This window comes from Lycium barbarum, chromosome 10, assembly GCF_019175385.1.
Source record: "Lycium barbarum isolate Lr01 chromosome 10, ASM1917538v2, whole genome shotgun sequence".
Lineage (NCBI taxonomy): Eukaryota > Viridiplantae > Streptophyta > Magnoliopsida > Solanales > Solanaceae > Lycium > Lycium barbarum.
The window spans coordinates 79,083,005-79,103,209 of NC_083346.1; the positions used below are offsets into that span (position 1 = coordinate 79,083,005).

The 20,205-nt window shown below is 34.4% G+C and overlaps 2 protein-coding genes across 6 annotated transcripts; one reads left to right on the forward strand and one right to left on the reverse strand.

Annotated features, from left to right (window-relative positions):
* Positions 1 to 1,921: 1,921 nt before the first annotated feature.
* LOC132615440 (eukaryotic translation initiation factor 2 subunit gamma-like) lies at positions 1,922 to 20,188 on the reverse strand. 5 transcript variants are annotated; one of them, XM_060330047.1, is made up of 5 exons: positions 19,496 to 20,183; positions 17,792 to 17,894; positions 11,871 to 12,077; positions 9,601 to 9,697; positions 8,411 to 8,688 (listed from the first exon to the last, which is right to left on the reverse strand). In XM_060330047.1, exons 1-5 carry the CDS (start codon positions 19,519 to 19,521, stop codon positions 8,633 to 8,635), a joined length of 489 nt encoding a protein of 162 aa, XP_060186030.1. In that variant the 5' UTR covers positions 19,522 to 20,183; the 3' UTR covers positions 8,411 to 8,632. The 5 variants fall into 5 exon arrangements, with proteins under 5 accessions (XP_060186029.1, XP_060186032.1, XP_060186030.1 ...); XM_060330046.1 differs by lacking the exons at positions 8,411 to 8,688; positions 9,601 to 9,697 and adding an exon at positions 1,922 to 2,264 and having other exon boundaries at positions 19,496 to 20,188; XM_060330049.1 differs by lacking the exons at positions 8,411 to 8,688; positions 9,601 to 9,697 and adding an exon at positions 1,922 to 2,246 and having other exon boundaries at positions 19,496 to 20,187.
* LOC132615439 (zinc finger BED domain-containing protein RICESLEEPER 2-like) lies at positions 6,696 to 7,769 on the forward strand. Its single transcript, XM_060330044.1, has 2 exons — positions 6,696 to 7,353; positions 7,434 to 7,769. Exons 1-2 carry the CDS (start codon positions 6,711 to 6,713, stop codon positions 7,475 to 7,477), a joined length of 687 nt encoding a protein of 228 aa, XP_060186027.1. The 5' UTR covers positions 6,696 to 6,710; the 3' UTR covers positions 7,478 to 7,769.
* Positions 20,189 to 20,205: the final 17 nt, after the last annotated feature.

Here is a 20,205-nt window from a genome sequence, read left to right on the forward strand (position 1 = left end):
ATGACAATGCGGTGGACAATTTTAGGTAAGATATGTTGTTGTTGCAGTGCTTGAGAAGGAATTGAAACCTTAGGGGATTGGTTGTGTATGGGGTTGTTCTTAGTACTTGATTTAATGGACATTTTGGTTAATGGACAACCGGTTCTTTTGTTGATTTTTGACTTAGTTGTTATAATTTTTTTCGTAGTTGTCCCAACAACTACTTTAATTATTCCTACAAATTATGTAGTTGCTCAACAATTACTTCAGTTGTCCCATCTAATGCTTAAGTTGTTCCACCAATTATAATAGTTGTCCCAACAACTTCTTAAGTTGTTCCAGCAATTATTTTAGTCGTCCCAACAACTCTTACATCTAGCTTATTTCTAATTAGTTTTCAAGTTGTTGTTTAGTACTGTAGTAGTTTGTTTTATTACTACAAAGTTTTTTATTTCTAAGTAGTAGGTTTTTAATGTCTAAGGTATTAATGAGCGAATGATTTTGGCCAGTTTATATATATATATATAGCCAAACACTGTAACCAATTATCTCCTTTATTCATCTGAAAAAGCACCTTCGTCTCTTCTTCCTTTGTCATTCATTTTTCCATCTTGTTGTCTCCATTGTACATCGATTATATTGGATATGTTGAAATAAAAGTACATGTTTATTGAATTATCCCATATCAAGTAGTTCAAATTTTGTAAAACTACATAACATTATTATCTCCGTCCTAAAATAGTCGTTACATTTCGCTATTTCTAGACTATAAAGCATATGACAATAATAAGGCACTACAACAAGAAAAGAAACAAAACTCCAATTTCAAAAGCTATGCAAAATAATATAAGAACTACCTAACAATATATGTTGCGCAATTGACTTGGAAAATCATACCTCGATCCATAAAAAGATGGAAGAAAATATGAACTTTAGTGAGTAAAATACTAAAATCAATAATTTTCTTTAAGGAAAAGTGCATATATCGTGCATCCTGTAAATAAGAATTTGGTGAAATGGATTACCAAAAGCTATATGAATTGAACAGATTTAACTACTGCAGTTTGGCTTCTCGGCGCAAGTGCCGGAGAAGTAGACCCAATTACAAAGAGAATACTCTTATGGAAAAATATTTTTTAAATGGACTGGAATACATATATATATATATATATATATATATATATATATATATATATAGATATAATATGTACATATATACATATGTATAGATATAATATGTACATATATACATATGTATGGATATATATAGGTATATACATACATATGCATATATATATATAATATACATACACATATGTATGCATGTATAATAGATGGCGCTACAGAGGATCTTTTATAGGTTAATAACTCTGGCGATGGGTTTGTCCAATCTCAGAACAAGTCCAAAAACAACCCTAAACGCCACCTCGGCTAAGCGAGCACAACAACAGGACCACCGCCTGAATTTGAACAATCCGCCTGGGTTATTATATGCCTGACCTCAACACCACCCTTGGTGAATTCTAACTAATTATAGATCTTCACCATAATACTTAGTAGTCTAGTGTGATATAGTTCAACGCAAGATGTTTATCCTATCATTTAGGCTACAGATAATATAGGAAATGTTTAAATGAAATACAAGAAAAGAAAAGAAAAGGAAATTACCTAAGTGAGTTGTGTCGTAACCAGAAGAGAGAGATGTAGCAAACTTCAAACTTTTATTTAGTAGATTTTTTTACAAGAGGGAGAAGGCAGTGTATGAAAGCTTTCCTCTTCTCAATTACAAGTGATCCTTTTTGTCACACCCTAGCAATGGTAGGGCATGACGGGCACCCGACTCTCATCAGAGTCGAGCGAACCCTTAGACATTCGCTATATCAAAACCTATCATTTCAAAAACTTTTAAAAACATGAAACTTTTCCAAATAGAAATCATTATTTTTATAACGATTATGAAAACTTTCAATCAAATAAGTACTTTAAACCAATTGAAATCATCTAAAATACATACTCTTTTAAAATCCATAAATGACTCAACTGATATCACTTTGTCGACATCTCGACAAATATACCACAGGACACTGTCTGCAGAAGTCTCTAAGAAATAAACTGAACATTATGAGTCAGGACAGGGCCCTGACATACCCATAATCATGCATATCTATACATGACTCAGCACAGCTCCAGAATGAGGTGGAACTTGCCAATCCCAGCTGACGTCCAAGAACTCTAGCTATACACTTAACCTGCCAAATAATCTGGAGCTGCGGGCATGAACGCAGCTTCCCCAGGCAAAAGGACGTCAGTACGGACAATGTACTGAGTATGTAAGGTGGTAACAAATCATAATCATAATTTGATTTAGGGGAGAGAAATCACAATCTAACTCAATACCTGCAGCCTTCGCTGGAAGAAACATAAATGTATACACGAAGTCTCAAAACAATCTTTAAGTAAATAATGCAATCCAACACACATTCTTTAAGTAAATAATGCAATCTAACACACATGCCGCTTACGACATGTTAACAAAATGGTCCCTTCGGACAGCCGCTTCCGGCTAGCATCATAATAGTCCCTTCGGACGGCCGCTTCCGGCATAATAATGATGGCCCCTTCGGGCAGCCGCTTCCGACTTAATAATAATGGCCCTTTCGGGCAGCCGCTTCCAGCTTAATAATAATGATAGCCCCTTCGGGCAGCCGCTTCCGGCTTAATAATAATGATGGCCCCTTCGGGCAGCCGCTTCCGGCTTAATAATAATGGCCCCTTCGGGCAGCCGCTTCCGGCTTAAAAATATCATAATCCAGCTGATCAGGTAGAGCAATAACAATACATATGATATACAGTATGAATATGTAATGAAGTTACAAAACGTTTCTTGTCAATATAGTATGAAACATTTTATAGAAGCCAAGACATGAGTCATCATAGAGTTCCTAAGAATAGAAGCTGATATATATCGACTATTATCCAACGTACAAAAAGACTGAAGGGGAAAACCCAATCACTTAATAGTTCTAGCATCAAGAAGTGAATAAGAATCATGAATCACATTCGGAACCTATGAATAGAGTTACCCCAAAGTTCATATCATTCATCACTTACATCTAAGACATGCCAAAAGAAAGAAGGGTTAGCCTTGCATACCTGTCGTAGATCAACCGTAACCAAGCTTGCTTCGTCGCCCCTTTAGCCTATTTAATATGAGAGCAACACTATTTTTAATAAACTACGACTTCCCAAACTTATAAATTTACGGCCAATCACTTATGGGAATCACTTCTTAGTTCATACTTCTTGATTAGTTAAGAACTTAACGGAAATCGGGCAGCATTTCCCCTATATAACTCGCCTAACCCGAACTTCCAATTAATCTCCGATTATCACAACAATACTAACAACAACGATAACAGAACTAATCATATCAAATCCTTAAAATCCAGCCCATAAACAACTCAAATAATCACCAACAACCCTACACGACAACAACCACAACAATTTATACGATTTGCGGCATAATTTTCATAGTTCCCATTCCACAATTTAGCTATGACTTGGACGAAATTAAATATATCTAGGAGAATTATTACCTTATATGCCAAGAAAAACTCTTCTCCCACCTTACTTCATTATGAAGAACTCTCCGATTTGCTATCCGGAGAAACCGACGCTAGAATCACGTTATCGACGCGGAAATAACCTTAACGTCGATATTTATTTGCTTCTTCGCCGAGATCCAAGTCGTGAATAATACCACATTAGTTTCCCCAAAAACGTTGCTGCTATGGTTGTTTTATTGGAAGGGAAAACATTGGTGCTATTGATCATATTATAGCATAGTCTTGTATGTAGGGCTGGGCATAAAATATCGAAAACCGAATTACCGAACCGAACCGGCTATTTCGGTATTCGGTAATTCGGTTTTCGGTTCGGTATTCGGTACTGAAAGATAAAATTTGGTAATTCGGTTTCGGTATTCGGTATTTACAATTATACCGTTCGGTAATTCGGTATTTACCGAATACCGACATTAAATGTACTGTACAGTCTGTACACCTTAAGGGAGTAAGGGGCTAAAGGCCCATTTTAAAACATTTTAAGTCCAAAGGACCAGCCCAAATCCGAAAATGAATCCAATAGTCACAGATGCCCAGATCCATAAAAAATTAAAAATCCCTAAGACCCTAAATCCCTAACACTTCAGTACTTCATCTTCAATTCATCGTCTCATCGATCATCACTCAGTTCAGTGAACTTTGGACCTAAATCCCTAACACTTCACTACTTCACTTCACCTTCATCCCTAACCGACATCTATCATCTCAGCCTCCAAAAACGGTATCACCTCAGCCTCCACCGTCGCAAATCTCATCAACGACCAATATTATTCCTCGTGACCTTCACATAGATCAAAGCTCTCAACAACATCACAAGCCCTTAAATAAACCAAAGATTAGAGTCCGTATCTCCATTGTCATCTTAACTCTCTTCATTACTATTCAAATTACTTAAGCTTCCAATTACAATCAGGTTCACCATTATATCCCTCTCTCTCAATCTGCTCTATTAGTTCTCTTCATTAATATTAACCTGATCTGATATTGTAATGTCTCTGTTAATTTCCGGTTAGAATCAATTTTTTTATATGGGTCTGAGTTTTTTGAAATGGGTTTTCTCTAAATCACGTAAAAGTGTAATTTGAAATGGGTTTTCTCTAAATCATGTGAAAGTGTAATTATTCTTGAAATGTATTTTCTCTAAATCATGTAAACTTATAATTTGTTTTGCAATGGGTTTTCTTGAAATCATGTAAAAATGTAATTTTTTACATGGATCTATACGCCTGTCCTTGGTAAATTCGTCTTCACATATATCAAGTAATGTAAATAACAGACTAACAAGATCCCAAATGCTTATTTTCAGATTATGGTGACGAAGGCGCTGGCATTGTTTGTGTGAACGACAACGTTTTGAAGTCGATTACTGGTGTTGGAAGAAAACAATGGTGAGATTCACTAATTTAAGCTTCTTTAATAGATTCACCAACAATATCAGTTTTCAGAAAGGGAAAGCGAAACAAGAACGACTGAATAAACCAAAAAAAAATAAAAAAATAAAAATCTGAGATATCGTCTGGATATTTACTAGGATTACTCGAAAAGTGAAAGTTGTCTACGCACATGGTTCTTGTCATTATCTATGAAGCTTGAATCACCAACAAAATGTGGTTCAAAGCTTCAATTTGCTTTCGTTTCTTAAGTATCATGGCTCCAGATAAGATTAGGAGGTCTCTGTGTGTGTTTTGTTTCTGATGAAGAAAGAGGTCTGTGTTTAGATGGAAGATGAAGAAAGAGGTCGAAAGAGGTCTGTGTATGTCTTATAACATTTGTAATCTCTTCTATGTTTAGATGGAAGATGAAACAAGTCGAACAACCAATGTCAGTGGAAGCGCAGTTGTTACCGAGTCTCTTGATTCAACACCGGAAGTTGAACAACATCCAGTGACTGTGAAGAGGAAAGCTATAGAACCAAGATCTGCTGCTTGGCCGCATTATGATAAGCTCATAGAAGATGGAATTAATAAAGCAAAGTGCAATTATTGTGGTAAAGTTCTCTTAGCTGATGCAACTAAAAATGGAACAACTGGACTGAATAAACATTTGAAAACTTGTCTTAAAAATCCAAATAAGGTTAACATTTCCAATTCTAAGTACAAACAATCAAATCTAAACTTTCCATTAGAAGGTGAAACGGGTGATGGGGCAACTTGGACTTTTGATCAAGAGGTATCTCGGAGGGCTTTAGTTGAGATGTTAATCCTTGATGAGCTTCCTTTTCGTTTTGTTGAAAAGGAAGTTTTAAGAAGTTTATGAAAAAAACCCAACCTTTATTCCGAGTTCCCTCCCGTAGAACAGTGACTAGGGATTGTTATGTAGTTTTTGGTGAAGAGAGACAAAAGTTTATGAAGTATTTGAAAGACACATCACCGAGAGTTTGTCTAACCACAGACACATGGACTTCTATACAGAGAATAAATTATATGTGTTTGACAGTACACTTTATTGATAGTGATTGGCTCTTGCATAAACGAATTTTAAACTTTCAGGTTGTTACTAGTCATAAGGGTGACGAAATGGCCCGTTGTATTAGTAAGTGTTTGCTTGATTGGAAATTGGAGAAAATAATCACTATAACTGTAGATAATGCTTCTTCTAATGATGTCATGGTGAAAGAGTTACACAAACAAATGGTTAATTGGGGATCTAACATGAAATGTGGTAACCATCTTCACGTGAGATGTATGGCTCACATTTTGAATCTTATTGTGCAAGATGGCATGAAAGAAGTTGGTCCATCTATCAAACGTGTTAGGCAAATGGTGAAATATGTTAGACAATCTCCAGCAAGGATTAGAAAATTTGCGGAATGTTGTGAACTAAAAAACATAGACAGTAAGAAGTCATTATGTTTAGATGTTTCAACCCAGTGGAATTCGACCTACTTGATGTTGGATGCCGCACAACATTTTGAGAGTGCATTTGACAGGTTTGATCTTGAAAATGGTGGATTGTCAACTTATCTTGCTACTCATGTTTGTGAAGATGGAAGTGTTGCAGGTGTACTTGAAAGTGATGATTGGCAAAAGGTGAGAAATATGGTAATATTTCTTAAAAGGTTTTATGATCTAACTGAGAAGGTTTCAGGTTCGCTCTACGTCACTTCTAATGGTCACTACGTCACTTTTTATTGCCTCTATCTTAGATCCTCGTAACAAACTTGAGTATGTTGGCGACGCACTTGAGGATATGTTTGGAGATGAAAAGTGGAGTGACATAAAAGATGAAGTGGTGACTTACATGAAATCTATGTTTGAAGAGTATGTAGCAAAATTCTCTAATGCATCTCGACGCTCATCTTCTCTCTCTGATTTATCGGGTCAGACATCGGATTCATCTAGCTCTAACACTAGCACAAAATCAACAAAAGTGAGAAATAGGATCCTAATGAAGAGGAACAAACAAGATGGTACTGGTTTGGGTGGTAAGTCGGAGTTGGAAAAGTATCTTAGTGAAGAACTAGAGCCGAATGATGATGAGGACAATTTTGATATCTTGTCATGGTGGAAAGCTCATTCTCCTAGATATAAAATTCTTTCCGAGATGGCTCGTGATGTGTTGGCAATTCCAATTTCTAGTGTGGCATCGGAATGTGCCTTTAGCACCGGGGGCCGTATTCTTGATTCATTTAGGAGTTCTTTGACTCCGAAATTGGTGCAAGCTGTTATTTGTCTTCAAGATTGGCGTCGAAATGAGCCTTATCCCATAAATGTTGAAGAAGATTTTAACGATCTTATGAAACTTGAACTTGGTATGTTTTTCAGTTTTTGTATTTTATTTTTATATTTTTTTACTTAGTTTAATTGTTGACACATTTTAAATTCTTTTTAGATATGGCTGATAGCTCAAAAGATTCCCTCGTTCTTGATTTGTAATCGCAAGATGCCTCAGGTATAAGCCTCTGAATTTTCATTTTTCATTTCTCCCCTCACTTCAAGTGTTAAAATGTGTCCATGTTAGAGTTAAAATGTTCATTTTTCATTTCTCCACCAGTGCTAGTTTTAACTTTTGATAATGCCGACTGCTGCTGCTTATGATCACTGATCAGCTTTCCACTATCCAACACCTTAATAACATGATTTCTATTTTCGATAACTTGCTTGTTTAAACTTTGACTGCCTTGGATTATGATTTCCTTTACCTGTGTCTTGCTCATTAGTAACTGGAAGTTACTAACTGCAAATCTGCAATGTCAAAAACTGGATCAGTGAAATCATGGAAGTGATTTCCAGCATATCCTTTAGTTGAAAAATTAATCAGAAATTGGACTTCACCCTTGAGATAATTAATCAGAGGTGTTACTGTAGGAGCGGTTGGGGCTGCTGTCTGAGTCGGAACAGTCTCTTCGCGAGTTGCTTCCGTAGTAGCCCCTTGGCTGGTGGCTGTAGCCTTTCTGGTGTATTTTCTTTTCGCAGGCATTTTCTGAAAATACGTACACGCATGAATTCGAGAGAAAATCCTAAAAGTACTGCTCTAACTACACGATCTAGAATATGAAAGAAGTGAGACAATCCTGAATGTCTTGGTGGTCAACTGTTTATATGTATGGGGCCCTCACACATATAAAAGTGACCCCGCTGGACACGGTTTCATATACTCCCTAAAGATACTTGAACCTAGGCTCTGATACCAAGATTTGTCACGCCCCGAACCATGGCCTGGGCGTAACACGGCACTCGGGCCTTGCTTGCATGTGTCCGAGCGAACCTCATGGCTTGCTTGTCAACATGGGCATCAAAACAATACAATCTATATGATGCAATTTAAATGAATCATGAAAATGTAATTTGCGGAATAAAGTCTTGGAATTATCTCATAGCATGAAATACCATGAAAACATAATAGTCTACAAACATGAAAGCATAGTTGACTCTGTGAACTAATATATGTCTATGAAACCTCTAAAACATGTCTGAATACTAACTACCAGGACATGGCCCTGGACTACCATAAACTGAACACTAATGCAGACTCCATGTTGAACCCCGAGAGGAGTGGGGCTCACCAATAAGCTGATAACTGAAGTGATCCTACTGCGCAGGTGTATGCTCCTGAAAACCGGTATCTGCACCGTGAAGTGCAGGCCCTGGGCAAAAAGGACGTTAGTACATGGTGAATAGTACTAGTATGTAAAACTTGCCGAAATGAAGAACATGGCACAACATAGGTATAGGACATGAACTGAAACTGAATGTAACTTGAACATGAGCATGAAACGTGAGTAAAGTCTGAAAACAGTAAATCAATGGGAATACGTGTATGTAAAACTAGTTGTAACGTGGGGAACGCTATAGTATAACCGACAACATGATCTGGTACTTGCGTCCTACCAGGAGAACACTCACACCTTGCCAGGGATATGAGATTTAAGTGATAATAAGCATGTAAGGATCCAAACTGCATAATGAAGGTGTCGCCTCCTTGCTGACAACCCTTATCCTACGGTGGCAACGTAGTTTCAGGCTATCTGAGCCTTCTCGGTTAACTAAGCAATTCCCAAAAACATGAACATGATATAGTTGGCTAAGAAGCCCATGATTTTCGTGAAATAACTTGTGATCATGATTTCACGAAATAACTTGTAACATGGTTTCATGAAATATCTTGTAATATGGTTTCTTGAGATAAGTTGTCAAAGTCTTGCAAACATGTTCTTGATTCATGAGTAATAATAATAGTTCATAATTATATATATAATTGACTTGAAAACATGTTTGTAACTTGCTAGATAAAATCATAAATTTTCATATAAACATAATGAGAACACATGAGGAAGAATTCATGATTCATGGATTAAGTTAGGGTTCCTAATAACCGTAATGGAAGATTAGGAATACAATAACGAATATAGATACAAAATTCATGTACATAAATACATAAATACGGGCTACCAATATGTTGGGTTTAATGCCCTAGGATTTGAACTTCATGAATATCAACAAACGGAGCATGGGGAAGAACGTAGAGATTCCCACATGTGGATGGAAGTTCTACATACCGTAATTGCTCCAAAATCTTGATTTAAAGACTTGAATTTTGGAGAAGATTTCCCAAATCTTGATTCTTGAACCTTGAGATGGGTTTTCTTGATAACCCTAGATTAGGAACAATGATTTCTTGCTTAGATTATTAGAGTATATGTTAGAATTCAGTTAGAAAGGTTTACTCAAGTTAGAAAGGGATTAGGCACTTGAATTCGACCTAGAATCATGATAAAACTTACCTTGGAAGGTTCTTGTGGTTTGGGACTTGTTCTCTATGAATTTAGGGTGATTTTTCGTGAATGGGGTGTTGGGGAAATAAACCTCAAATCTTAAATATAACTTAAAACGCGTAAATCCGACTTTTGACCCGAAACCCGACCTTTTATGCGTTGGGTCCGCGACGCACATACATCGCGCGACCCCCTGCAGGTCAATATTCAGAGAGGGGGTTTTTGTGCGATCGGCCCGCGGCGTGGGGCCATCGCACGCGCCCTCACAAGCGACGGGTGTCGGTTCTGAACAGTGTTCGGTAAAATAGGCGTAACTTCTTGTACATAGCTCTGTTCAAGACCCATAATATACCGTTGGAAAGCTATTTCAAAGGGATACAACTTTCATCAAGGAAGTTTTCCCAAATTCCCAAATAATAAAGGGGTTATGGTCGCTGGAAGTAAGACCTTCTACAAACTCACTTGAAAACATCCCCCGTAGAAACGCTTCTGACTTTGCTTTGTCCAAAGACTATTCTTATGACATAATTTGTTTTCAAATTACTTTATAAAATCTTCATATTGGTTTCATTATATTATCATCTTATGAGTCAAATCTTCACCTGAAGCTACGTGGTGTTACACCCCTCAACTTTGAACAATAGTCATTCTCCCTCCTTTATCCTAATTAACTTTTTTAAATACCTATTTTACCCTTGTATTATCAACTTGTCTTTTTTCTTTTATTTCTTTAAAATCATGATACTTTTTTCTCATCTTAATCTATGTAACTAATTTTCTATAAGAAAATAAATATTATTTTCGAGACGGAAAAAGAAAAGTAAGAAATTCTAATCGAGTATATAACTTAATGTCGTTCTATTATAAAATAAACGAGAAGAATAAGATTTTTTTTTTTATTGATAATAACCAAAACTCTTATATTTGTATTTATACAAATAAAAATAACAAGTAATAATAACTTTATAAACATATTTCAATGTAAGTAATACAAACTAATTAATAAAAATTAGAGATATATTATTTAAAATATTTTACTAATGATAACCAAAACTCGTTTATATATCGACCATAGAGAATAAGAGAGAACTGAAACTTATAATCTGCATATACATATATATGTAAAATAACAGGTAACATGTATGTACGTGTGTGTGTGTACATGCATGTATATTAAAATATCAATCATAGTAACATTAGATTTTACAATAAATTCATAAAAGGATTATTCTACTTGTAATATGAACTTAAATAAAAATTTATAAATACCTAGGTTAAAAAATAAATTTTATACAATATAAAATGGCATTACATAGATGGAGGATTAAAAAAGTCAATGGTAAAATAGATATTGCATAGGATAAAGGGGAGAGAATGTCTATTGTTCGGGGGAGTTTGATTTTCAAAGCAAAGTTGGGGGGTCAAAATCATTTTCACCCTTATCTTTATATAACATAAAAATGGAAGAAATAAATAAAAAGCCAAAATTTAGATTAATATGAAAACATCAAGTACAAGAGATGTAACTGCATTGTGATTATTAACGGTATTTATTATCGAACGTTTTTGTACAATGATATAAATGAATAATTTAGTGTTTAATGTTTATGAAGGAACAACTTATTTATTTTTGAAGGGTAATATAGTCACTCAGCTTTATAGGGTTATTTTGATATTTTAGCTTTTAACTTAAAGTGTTCCCACTTTTAGTATTACATATCAGTCTTATTTTTATTTAAGAACTTAGTACTATGAATCATACTTTTTTTATCAACTGGAAGGTCTCAATTTATTGCTCTTCCAAAATTCAAGAGGATTGCTATCTCATCAACTTATACTACCATTTGGAGTAAAGGTATTTCAGTTAGCTATAAGTTTTTTATTCATTTCAAAACCAGAGAACTTTAAACGTACATGGTATACTTTACCATTCGATACAACTCGTGCACCATTTGCTACAGTTCCCTAAACAGGCAGTGAAGTACAAGATCATGATATAGCTATATAGATCGAGCACAGTGACGCGAGGCTAAATAATACTATGTACCACTAACCTGAATAAATTTCTGAATAGCTTCATTCTGACTGATGGCAACATCTTCCAGAACAAGATCAATCTTATTTTGAAGAATTATTATATGTTGGAGGCGCATAATTGCAGCAGCAGCTAAATTTTCGGACGTAAGAGGCTGCATTAGAGATAATGCTCCATCCATAATGGCAGCTCCATTAAGCATGGTAGCTATGATAATATCATGACCCTGCAGCAAAAGACATAGTGTAAAATTAAGCATACTCTTCCAAAGAAAAAAAGTTGAAGGGATTGACAATAAGTATAATAAATTTAATCATGTGACGAACCAAAAGAACTGACATAATACTAAATGTCCGGGAAAGTTTAATGCCTAGATAATGTCAATCAATAACCTCTTTCGTTACACTAAAGTATAAACTCACAGATGACCAATGAAGAGACTGGGAAGAGAGCACATGTGCAAGGATGAAAATACACATCACTGAGGAAGTGAATTATAGATCAAAAAGATGCAAGATACAACATGAGACAGATTAGCCATCAGTACTGTGATTACTTCAACGCAGCCAATGGTAATTTTGAAGGTCAGATAACTTCTTTTGAATTAATTAGCATTAATCCTAATCGGGATCCTTCCACCTATTAAAAAAGAACTGGAGTCTTGGCTCCTAATTGCAAACCTTTTAGAGACCCTGCAGTACACTATCCCTACTTAGTGATATGAATAAGTCATTGGACTGTATCCTTACGTCTAAAGAGAACAATATTGGCGAAACTTAACTTTATTCTGACAAATCATACACTCAGATATTCAAATCCCCAAACCATCAAATAGATGCAGAGATTCAGGCAAAGAGGAAAATACAATAAGCACCTTGAAAATGTTGAAAATACTCCCTCCGTCTCAAAATATTTGTCATCCTTATTAAAAATGTTTGTCTCAAAATATTTATTGTTTTATTTACCCAAGATAAAATTAAGTAGCTTTTTTCCATTTTACCCTTGTACTAATTATGTCAATGGATGATTTTGTGAGTTCACATATCAATATTTAAGGGGTTTCATTATTAATGGGGTAAACATTTATTGAAGAGAGAGAACATGATGAAATATGTTAAGAGGGTAAAATAGTCAAAATGTTATCCTCATAAATGTTTTCTTAATAAGCGTGTAAATAAAAATGCGACAAATATTTTGAGATGGAGAGAGTAGTTAACTTAAATGTTTAAGTCTCTAGATTCACATGTCTTTCAGTTGTCTTAGATGCATGACCTTTTGTATCATCTAGGTGACTCTTATAATATCAATCAATGTGGTCAGATTCAAGTGTGTGAATGTATTTAATAAGTGTGAATGTAGAGATTCTATAAACATCTATATAAGCCCTCTTTGTAGTGATATTATGCAAGAGTGAAGTTCTAATGATATGACATGAGCTTAATGTCTCACTCTCACTTCCTTCCTCTCTGTGCCCGATGATATTCTAAGAGCCCGCCTTATACTTCCAACAGAAAATGTCCAAAATAAGCACTGTGATGAAATTTGCCAATGATACTAAATAGAAACCTGCTCCTCTAAAAACAGGAAGAACCAAAGGAATTATTAGATTTCTTCAGAAAAAGTAAGAGCTAATAACAATGTTAGCTCTTGCTGCATGAACAATCAAGATATGGTGGAATGGCCGAAGCTCCCCACAAATAATGCAGTAAAGGTGGCAACTGGTTCGGGCTAACCGGTTTTAATCGGTAACCGGACCGGTTAACCGTGTAATTGTTTACCGGTCCGGTTCCAATATTTTGGAAACCGGAACCGGTAAAACCGGAACCGGTTAAACCGGTAAAACCGGAACCGGACCGGTTTAATCGGTGAAAATTAAAAAAAAAAAAAAAAAAAAAAAGGAAAGAGCCGTTGGGCCTTAATGGACCGTTGGCAACGGTCCATTTGCAAAAATGGCCGTTGCCAAACAGTCAGTTTTTTAATTTTTGGCCCCCAATTTTTTTTTTAACACTTTAACCCATCCCCACCCCTATATAAACCCTTCTTCATTTTCATTTTAATTCACATCAATTCACTCTTCTTCATCTTTCTCTCAAATTTCAATCTCTCAATTATAGTTTCTTTGCAATAATTAGCCACAAAGTCTTATTATAGTTTCAACTTTCAATTATTAATTTTGCAATTATAATATTGTTGGTGGAGTTGGTGATTTTGCAACAATCCGAAGTAGCTTTGGTGGATTTGCAATTCTAGTCGCCTTCACTTTGTTGGAAATTAATCCGGCAATTTGGTACCTTCGTTCCAACTCTATCTTTATTTTTCGCAATTTAATTCTAGCAATTTATTTTTCGCAATTTAATTTACGCAATTTAATTCTAGAAATTTAATTTGTTGTAATTTATTTTCTTGTGATTTATTTGATTGTGATTTAAATTAATTCTATTTAATAATGTCAAAGAGATTAAGACGTGGTGCCGGTAGTAGTAGTCGTACTGTTAGGGGTGCGCTTAATGAGGAAACATTTGTGGAAGAAACACCTAATTTAGGTATTGATGTTGGTGGAAATAATCCACTTTTAGGTCATGAGGCAATGCAATAATATTTTACCGACACTTTTAATGAAGACTTAGATGATGATGATGAAACACAACCCCTCGAAAATCCCATAGGAGATACATGTCCTGCACAATCACATACACAAGACAAACCGCCTAGAACTCGTAAGCCAACAGCTAAAGTTTGGAAATTTATGACTAAGAATAGGGAAAACCAAACAGCTACGTGTACCCTATGTGGACAAGTATTTAGTTTTAAGCAAGGAACTGGTAAGGATGGTGGAACGGGTACACTAAATGGTCATATGAGAACCAAACATATGGATATTTGGGGAGAACAAACGGGTTCAAATGTGGGGGGGATTCAAATGACGATAGACCCACGAACCGGTAGAAATTTTAAGTATGACAAGAAAAAAGAACACGTAGAAATAGCTAAAATGGTAGCTTATGATTGTTTACCATTTTCCTTTCCCTCGGGTTTGGGGTTTGTTACTTACATTCAACGTTGTTATAACCCGTTATTTGAGGGTATTCCTAGAAGTACTTGTAGAGCCGATGTTATAGATTTGTTTAAAAAATATAGATTTTATTAGCGCCATGTATTTAATTCTTTAAATTGTAATGTTTGTCTTACCGCTGATTTGGGTCTTAGTATTAACCATTTAGATTTTTTTGCTATTACATGTCATTGGGTTGATGACAACTGGGTTATGCAAAAAAGAATTATAGCTTTTTTATATGACGAAGGAAAAGGTCGTCACGATGGAAAATTTTTAGCCGATTCAATGTCTACTATAATGAGATTTTTTAACATTTATAGAAAAACATTTTGTATTGCTTTAGATAATGCTTCTAATAATACAAAGGCAATTGGTTTTTTAAAAAGAGAAATAAACCCTCCTCTAAGAAATATTTTTCATGTAAGATGTAGTTGTCACATTTTAAATTTAATTGTTAAAGATGGTCTTGTGCATTTTGATAATTCTGTTCAAAAAGTTAGAAATGCTGTTGCGTTTCTTTTTTGTAATGCTAATAGGGGAAGAATTAGAGATTTTAAGAATGCTTGTGTGGAAAATAACCTTAGACCTAGGAAAATTCAAGTAGAAATTGAGACTAGGTGGAACTACACTTACATTATGCTACAATAAGCATATGAGTATAGGATTCCCATACAACAAGTTCACAACAAATATAATACTGATAGTGAGGATTGGTTAACCTTTAGGCATTGGGAAGATGTTAAAGAATGTATTGAACTCTTAGAAAATTTTTATAATGCAACTCTTGCTTTTTCTAGACAATTCTATTCCACGGTAACCGGAATTTTAGCCTACTTAGCGGAAATAGCTAGAGTTTTACAAGAGTATAAATATAAACCCGATTATCAAGTGACTATTTTTGAAATGATAATCAAATTTAAGAAGTATTTTTTTCCCATCCCAACTTTATTTATATTGGGTTCCCTTTTAAATCCTTGTTTAAAAGTGTCTTATACTAAAAATTTGGTTAGTCAAATTTATACATTTTTAGAAATTGAAGAGGGAGTTCAACCATCTTTAGCTGAAGCCGATCTCGCTATTGATGATGAGTTTAGAAGAGTTTTTACTCATTATTGTAGTTTGGAAGAACGTGCTACACCCGTTGCTCCACACCCTACTACTTCTCAGAGTAGCAAAAAGGGCTTGTCGGGTTTAAAAGTTTTACATTCACAACCAACTTCTTCTTCTACTGCAAACTTTGATGAATATAACTTTTATTTGATGCAGCCAAATGTGGATATCAACCAACTGGATGAGGTGGACGTCTTAGCATGGTGGAAGAAGTACAAGGCAAGCTATTCGGTACTTTCAAGAATGACTCGAGATATCCTTACGGTTCAAGTATCAACCGTGGCTTCGGAGAGCGCATTTAGCCAAGGAAGACAGCAAATTGGAGACCATAGACATTCATTATCCGGCTTTAGCTTGCAAGTACTAGTGTGCATTCGAGATTGGATTAGATCGGAGCGACGCAACCAAAACTCAGAAGCGGAGGAAGGCGAAGAGGAAGAAATTGAAGATTTGATAGCTAGTGGACTGGACCAAATGGAAGACTTTGAAGATATTTCCATGACCGAATATGATGTGGGGGAAATTAACGAAATGGTTCAAAATTGGTGATTTTATTATTCTACTATTTTTGTACAACTCATGTATTATTTGGAAGTTAAAAAAAAATACAACTTGCAAATAAATGTTATCCAAGAATGAATAAAATATATGACTCATTGAGCTTTCTTCTATTTACTTGTGTTCATATTTTTACTTTTATTAAGTTAGGAATATACCTAAAATATACTAAGAATATACTTATAAGTATATTAAGTTATATAGTATACTTAAACATATATAAGTATATATAGTATATATAGAAAAAATAGTATATATAGTGTATATATAGTATATATATATATATATATATATATATATATATTAAGTTATACCTATATATAAGTATATATAGTATATAGTACATATATATAGTATATATATTAAGTTATACATATATTTAGTATATATATTAAGTATATATAGTATATATGTATATATAGTATATATATTAAGTTATACCTATATATAAGTATATATAGTATATAGTACATATATTAAGTTATACATATATTTAGTATATATATTAAGTATATATAGTATATATGTATATATAGTATATATATTAAGTTATACCTATATATAAGTATATATAGTATATAGTACATATATATACATATATATATATAAGTATATATAGTATATAAGTATATATAGTATATATATTAAGTTATACATATATATAAGTATATGTAAGTTATACATATATATGTATACGAAAAACACTATTCTGTATTGCTGACTTGTTGTTAGGCTGTTAGTCAGTAAATATTTAAACTTTAATTATAAAGTTGTATAACATATGTAAATATACCTACAATATACAAATAAATACTATAATATATATATATAATACAAAAAACAAAAAAAAAAGATTTTAAGCACTCCAAACCGGACCGGTTCCGGTTTGGAGTTTAAAACCGGTAAACCGGAACCGGTTAAACCGGAACCGGTTAAGCGGTTCCGGTTTTTTAACCGGAACCGGCCGGTTAACTAACCGGTTACCGGTTCGGTTCCGGTTGGAACCGGTTAACACCTTTATAATGCAGTAATGATCCACTGAAAAACTGTTTTTGATACTTTTATTATGATTTCTTCCGGAACCACGAGAGCCAAGATATTGTACAGTATATTCATACACATGTTATTATGCAAAAAAAGAATATATGTAAGTGTGTGTGTGTGTATACACACACAAACGCCAGATTGGACAGTAGATTGGCAAGTGAGATACTTACAGGACAATCAACAAAAGACACATGTCGTAGCAGTTTACTCCTGCAGCACTCAAAACCAGGGAGATCACACATAGGACTGTCTTCTTTTGCACTTCCATATGCCCTGGTCAACAGATATTCTTTAACTCAACAAAAGCGTAAGTTTCTCAAAAAATCAGGAGCTTATTTGTAGAACATGGGTCTACTGCCCCTAGGTTATCAACCAAGTGGCCTTTAATTAGGACACATGGGTCTATTGCCCCTAGGTTATCAACCAAGTGGCCTTTAATTAACACCTGTTTGGCCATGAGAATTTTTTATTTTTTTCCGGATAATTATTTCACTTTATTCGGAAATCATTGTTTGGTCATTAAAATTTCAAATACAATTTGAAGTTATATTTGGAATTGAAAAATACCTAAAACATTGTTTTTATTTTTTTCACTTTCAATACATTCAAACAACCAAATATTCTTTGTAAAAATTATAACCAAATCTAACTCCAACTTCAAAATTTCAAATAAAGTGAAAAACGTTTGGTTTTCATGGCCAAACGCTACTAAGGAAAAAAAAAAAGGAACATGGATCTGGGGTAGTGCTCATCTTCACATTTGTATATTTAGGCATTAGCATATCAAAGATTAGTTGTAATGTTACGCTCTAGCTCATTCTTAAAACGAACAGCTCGCAGAGTTACGGGAGTAATTAATGGAGTAGTTGTTTTCAAGGAAAACAGCCATCCCAAAGCAACACATCTTTTTAGCTTTTCAATTTTTTTGAAATATTATTATCTATGTCCCAATTTCTGTGGCTCTGTTTGGATTTGGAGAGTCAATTTTTTTAATTTTGACCATAAATATAGACATGAAATCTTTAAGTTCTTTAAAATAAAACTTATGTACTTGAAAACTACATAAAAAATAGTATAAGTCACAATAATAAACAAAAAACATATGAAAGAATCGCAATTAAAGAAAAAATTGATTGACTCTCAAAAGTACGAAAGGTAGCACATAAAGAGGGACAGAGGAAGTATTTTTTTTTTCTAAGCTAGTGTTTGGCCATAGATTTTGGCTCAAATTTTGAAATTCTGTAATCGAAAAATTTTCAAGTTCCAAAAATTGGTCCAGACCAGATTTGGGTTTTTTTGGACTTTCACTCACAAAACATCAAATTTTTTCAAGTAAAATGCATGTTCAAACACAACTTCAAGTTTCAAAAATCACAACTTTAAAAACTCAAATTCTGAAATATCAAGTTTTAACTTCACAATCTATGGTGAAATTGGAGCTAAGTACTAGTGTTATTTCTTACTGTTAAGTATTTTCAACAACGATTTGAGAATGGCCCAACAACAACAAAAGACAGATCAAATGAGTACAAGGCATGGAAAATACAAAATTCCTTATATCTATAACAGGAAAACAAAGAGACTGAACACTAACCTTTCTCCGACGTGGTAATGGAGTTGTTAATTTTGACTATGGAAAATTAATTACGTCGGGGGTTTATAGAAACAAGATATCGAGGAGCAATAATTCATAATTGACTATGAATTTCCGAATAAAGTAGGGAATAAAATGGGTGTACATAGGATTTCAATTTCAAGTTTATAATTTTTTTTTTTTAAAATGTAAAATTTGATCCGAGTTTATATTTTGCAAAAAACAAAAACGACTCATTTATTGCAAAAATAATTACTCAACCTACTTACTTCCTACTTACCAACAATATTTATTTTTATCAACCATATTTATTAGTAGAACCTACTACTTAGGAAGGGCAAAAATCTGGAGAATCTTTGTTTTAGAGGATTTTTCAACAGAATGGCAAAATGAGTAAATGCTTTTCCTACTTTGAACCAGAGTCCTTAATTACAGGTCTCTGCAACGGCAAGTGCGCAATAATGCAAAGCTGTAATGTAACTAGTATTTATTCTATTTCTAGGTTGGAGTGAATGCAAGCACACTTGAGTGTAGTGGCGGAGCTAGGGGCGGGAGAGGGTTGCCGGAATCCCCTTTATCGTAGAATTATACTGTATATATAAAGTTAAATTTCCTATATGTATATGTATACGGGCAAAAACCGAGGACAAGGTATCTTCGGTTTATCGACAAGAAAATTATGATCGTGATGATCTTCGCTGGATCAGACGAGTCCCAATCAGGTCCAAAATCGGGCATTGGGTCGGAGCCAGACCGATCACACCTGGTCCCGAGTCGTTGAGTTCGGTTGGAGTTAGATACTGAGATACGATGAGAAGGCAGTTAATTATAATAAGTAAGGGACAGAAATATCCTCCATCAGCCGGATATTTCGGCACCGATCTCGCTCGTCAGTTACTAAAAGATTATGTACCTTATTTAGACTTGTACTAGGGTTAGGACTCTTCTACTATATAAAGAGGAGGCCCCCATTTAGTTTAGGCGGTTCTT